The following is a 4,321-nucleotide window of genomic DNA, read 5'->3' on the forward strand; positions in this document are numbered from 1 at the left end:
TGATTTTTAGAAGTTGGAAAGGACGTGAGGGAAGATTCAATGGTGAGACAAAATTAAAAAAGATTTCCAAATATTATCACTTCATCAAATTATAAATATTTGATGATTAAATTGATTTAATTTATCCTAATATTATTGAAAATTTGGAGATATATCTATTATTTTAGTGAAAAGACTATTACGACTTTTATTTTTAAAATTGTTTCATAAGTAAACAATGGTATATGAATAAATTGTGAAAGGAAAAATATATTAAGTTCAAATTATTCGTATATAGAAGAGGAATGTTCAGATCTTCATATGAAAGTTTTCTTGTTGAAATGCTTCATTCAATCGTACATGTTTACAGCAACTGAATTTCTTGGAGCCATCTTTATGGAACCATTTTATTTGAACACTTTAGAAACAGATTGACGAAAATAATGATGAAAAACCAACAGCGAAGGAACACATAAGTTAGTAGAAGCATATGTAGTGACTTAATAGCACACAGCAATCACCTATGGATAGCACAGAGACAATTCTTGTGTCCGACAGCAGAAGCTATGCAATAAGGTTGTAACTTGCCATCTCGGAACCACTCTTGACGCTTCTGCACGAGTTCATTCAGAAAATCATCAAGCTTCTCTATGGTGACATTTGGCATCACCACCACATGAGCGATGTTTCCTTGGCAAGCCAACTGCCACCTGTGCACGAACTCCTCATCATGTGGTCTCTCAAACACAACGGTGCTGCTCAGCTCGTTCAGCATTGCTCCAATGCCTGCATCCACAAGCCTACCTTTGAAGTAGTGTGCATTGCGCAAACACTTCTGCACCTCTTTCTGAAAACCTCTGTACCCTTTCATGTTTAGATTGTACCAGAGGAATATGGGCGCGTGCCCGTTCCTGCTTCCCATGATCGTGGCGTCCCTCGAAGAAAGATACTCCACGTTCCTTGAAAGAGCCTTCATATGCTCCGATCGCGTTATCTGCACGCCACAGGGCATTGGGCACCCCACGAACTTGTGCCCAGAAACACTCACACTCCCTATAGGCTTCTTGAAAGAAACTTTTGGAGCCTGACAAATCTCACATGTGAAAAAAATCGTCAACCCAATTATCTATTCAACACATCAGCATTGTAAAGAACGTGCCTTTTGATTTACATTAGCTCTTACAGATATCATTGCATTTGTTATACTGTTTACTGATAATGTAATGTGTATCACCAGAGTGATTGTTTTAACAGGTGTGTGGAATTTTTTATATGTACGCCACGCACGTTATTGTTATAAAACAGAAATAGACATCATGTGCAAAAGGTTTATTAAGACTAATTAAAATACTATTCATGGACTAGAGCATATTTTCGTACTGAAATCACCATTGGAATAGCTGGATCAGAGTTAGGTGAGCATTTAAATAATCGCTGACAATTTAAAAAATTAGTTGATGAACACACTAATTATTGGCTAAAATGTTGTAATTTGATCACATTACATTAATAACCAAAATGCTGTTAATTAAAGTGACATTCACTGACAACTATGAAATAAGAAAACGGGATAACAGATCCTCTTTTGAGTGTCAGAGAAAAGACGCTAAGAACGACAAATTGAAGAAAGAAAAGGTAACAACACAGCAGTGATATTTCAACAATGATAAGAAAACAACCACTTCAAAACATTGATATTTTAATTATACTTTTTTATTTTTAAATTGAATTATTAATGATATTATTAAAGTTATCAAATGTATAGATGTTTTGATGTTAAGGACTGATGTTGTTTCAAAGCTTACACGTTTCACAAAAGGTATCATGAGACCAAACAGAGCTCCATCACAATGAATGTAGAACCTGTCATGTGAAAATCCTGCTTCCTCAAGTTTCTTTATAACCAGATCAAGGTCATCCACAGCTCCTTTCACAGTTGTACCTGCAATGTTTGAGTGTAAGAGCCACAAGAGGAAAGGAGAGGAGAAGGCACAAGGGAGTGAGAGAAGAGGAGAAAATTGCCTATGTTCACATTCACAATTGCTGGTTTGTCCGTGTGACAAAGAAGCTTGGCCTTGAAATCATCACAATCAATCTCACCAGAGCAAAGAGTGTCAATCTTCACACATTCCATTCTGTACATACGAGCAGCTTTGAAAACAGAATAATGTGACTCCTGTGAGGCATATAAAATCCCATCTGGGAAAACCTCTCTCCTGCAGCAGTCATTTTACCACATTCAGCATATTAATTTCAACAACATACACAAAAACTGGCTGAGACTAACCCAACAAGGATTCCATGGAGATTGCCCTCTGTGCCACAGTTTGTTATATAGCCCCAGTACTCATCTTTCTCCAATTCCCACAACCGTGCAAACCAGTCCAAAACACCAACCTCAAACTGCCTGGAGTGGACACCATAATTGCTTTCAATAAATGGATCTCCCAAGTTGTTGATGGAAAAGTGCTGAAGTTGAGAGAGTGCCTCATAGTCAAAATCCAAATTATAGGGGTAACCTGTGAGATTTTTTCAGAAGATTAGTTAGCATATTAGATAAACCTGTTACCTAGCTAATAATGTTTATTGCAGATCAAAACATGCAAATAGACTATCAAACCTAAATGATATTTGGTCCTTTCAGTCAGAGTTCTTTTGTATTTAGCCAACACACTTGCCATATAAGCTTCCCTTTCACCGGTAACCTCATCATCTATATCAGGCTCCGAAATTTCAAGGCACATGGTATGAATATTTCTTCCCAGGACAATCTTTCTCTGCCCATTTTCTGTACCATTCTGAGCCTCTCCCTTGCCAATGCCATTCTCTCCGGCTACGATTGCCACATGATCTGATATAAAAGCCGTGGAATTGAGAACCTCAGGCAAAGATTTCGTTGTTCCATTAATGCTGCAATCAGGAGCTAAAACATCAACACTTCCAGCCATCTTGCTACTTGCAGCACAAGAAATTATCTGAAAGACAGAACACACAAGTTGGTTATCAACAAAAGGAGGAACCTAAGTGCAAACAAAATAAACCATGAACCTCGAGCTAAAACTCAGCCATCACTCTTTATCAAACACTTTGCTAGAAACCACGATTCCACTACAGGAAACGAAACAAGGCTGACCACAAAAAAGATGTTTTGGTCTACACATATCCAGGCAATTCATTTCCATTTACTTTTAATATTCTTTTCACTTTAATTTTTAAACTTTTCCCGAAAATCAAACTAAAATCGTTAAAAGGAAAACAATTTGCCAATGGGCCAAACACCACTCATATGATACTTGCTTTTGAAACATCAATGGGTTTTATGATAATTTTATGTGTCCCACTGAATCCATGTCATATATTTCTCAATGTTTTCAGCATTCTCAAGTTCTCATGGTTAATATTGTATAGCATATCAATGCAGGAATATCTCACTTATAAATTAGGCACAATCCCAAACAGATTTCATTCAAATACCTCCATACAGAAACAAAAATATAATTTTCCCAAATGAAGAAGTAAGCTTAGAAGGCTTGCTTTCGAAGCAGAAGAAAACAAGAGTTTTGGCCAGAAAAGGAACTGATTCACCAACACTCAAGCCAAAACCAAAGTCACACTATGAATTTCTTACATATTCAAATGAAAGAAATAGAAACACTTCAATCAAGGACAAAATACAGAAAAAAAGAGAAAAGCTCGCTACTAAAAGTAAAGAAGAGCAGACAAAAACACAACGAAAACAGCATTAAGTAATAACAGCATCACATCAAACATAAAAGAAGCTAAGAATAATTCAAATATCCAAGTATTTGGACCATATAGAAGGAAGACACAGCTAATAAAACATCTTATTGAAAAGCTAGAAGGAGAGTTATGTATATGTAATATGAAGGTTAGGAAGCACACATGAAGAAACTATGGTCTGAAATACAAAAGCTGATATTTTTCTTTCAGCCCAGAAGCACTTCTATGGGAAGATTGAACAATCAATCTTAAAGGATGAAAAGGAACGGTCTTGGTTAATGAGGGGACAGGATCCGGATTTATAATCGCCACATCTCATTAGAATGATAATGAAAGGAAAGAGATATTCAAAGAACCAAAATACTAATTGACACGGAAATCACATGTGAAAAGAAAAATATAAGATTTTAGAGGAGTTTTGACCTCATTAGAAGAGAAAGAAAAGACGAATATTGGGTTTAGGTGTTTAAAAATAAGTTAGTGTTCATATATCTTACACTTCATGAAATCACCCTCCCATCTTATTCTCTTCACGCACTATATGTGTTCTTTATACAATTAAGAGAAGAGAAACTAGGTAACATATCCTAATGAATAACGT

At 36.1% G+C, this 4,321-nt stretch overlaps 1 protein-coding gene across 1 annotated transcript; it reads right to left on the bottom strand.

Moving 5' to 3' along the window:
* Positions 1-295: 295 nt before the first annotated feature.
* LOC148193615 (serine decarboxylase-like) lies at positions 296-2,983 on the bottom strand. The gene is made up of 5 exons (XM_088099000.1): positions 2,600-2,983; positions 2,267-2,498; positions 2,002-2,195; positions 1,785-1,921; positions 296-1,063 (listed from the first exon to the last, which is right to left on the bottom strand). Exons 1-5 carry the CDS (start codon positions 2,925-2,927, stop codon positions 497-499), a joined length of 1,458 nt encoding a protein of 485 aa, XP_087955126.1. The 5' UTR covers positions 2,928-2,983; the 3' UTR covers positions 296-496.
* Positions 2,984-4,321: the final 1,338 nt, after the last annotated feature.

This window comes from Vigna umbellata, chromosome 9, assembly GCF_029865625.1.
Source record: "Vigna umbellata cultivar VRB3 chromosome 9, Vumbellata_1.0, whole genome shotgun sequence".
Taxonomy (NCBI): Eukaryota; Viridiplantae; Streptophyta; class Magnoliopsida; order Fabales; family Fabaceae; genus Vigna; species Vigna umbellata.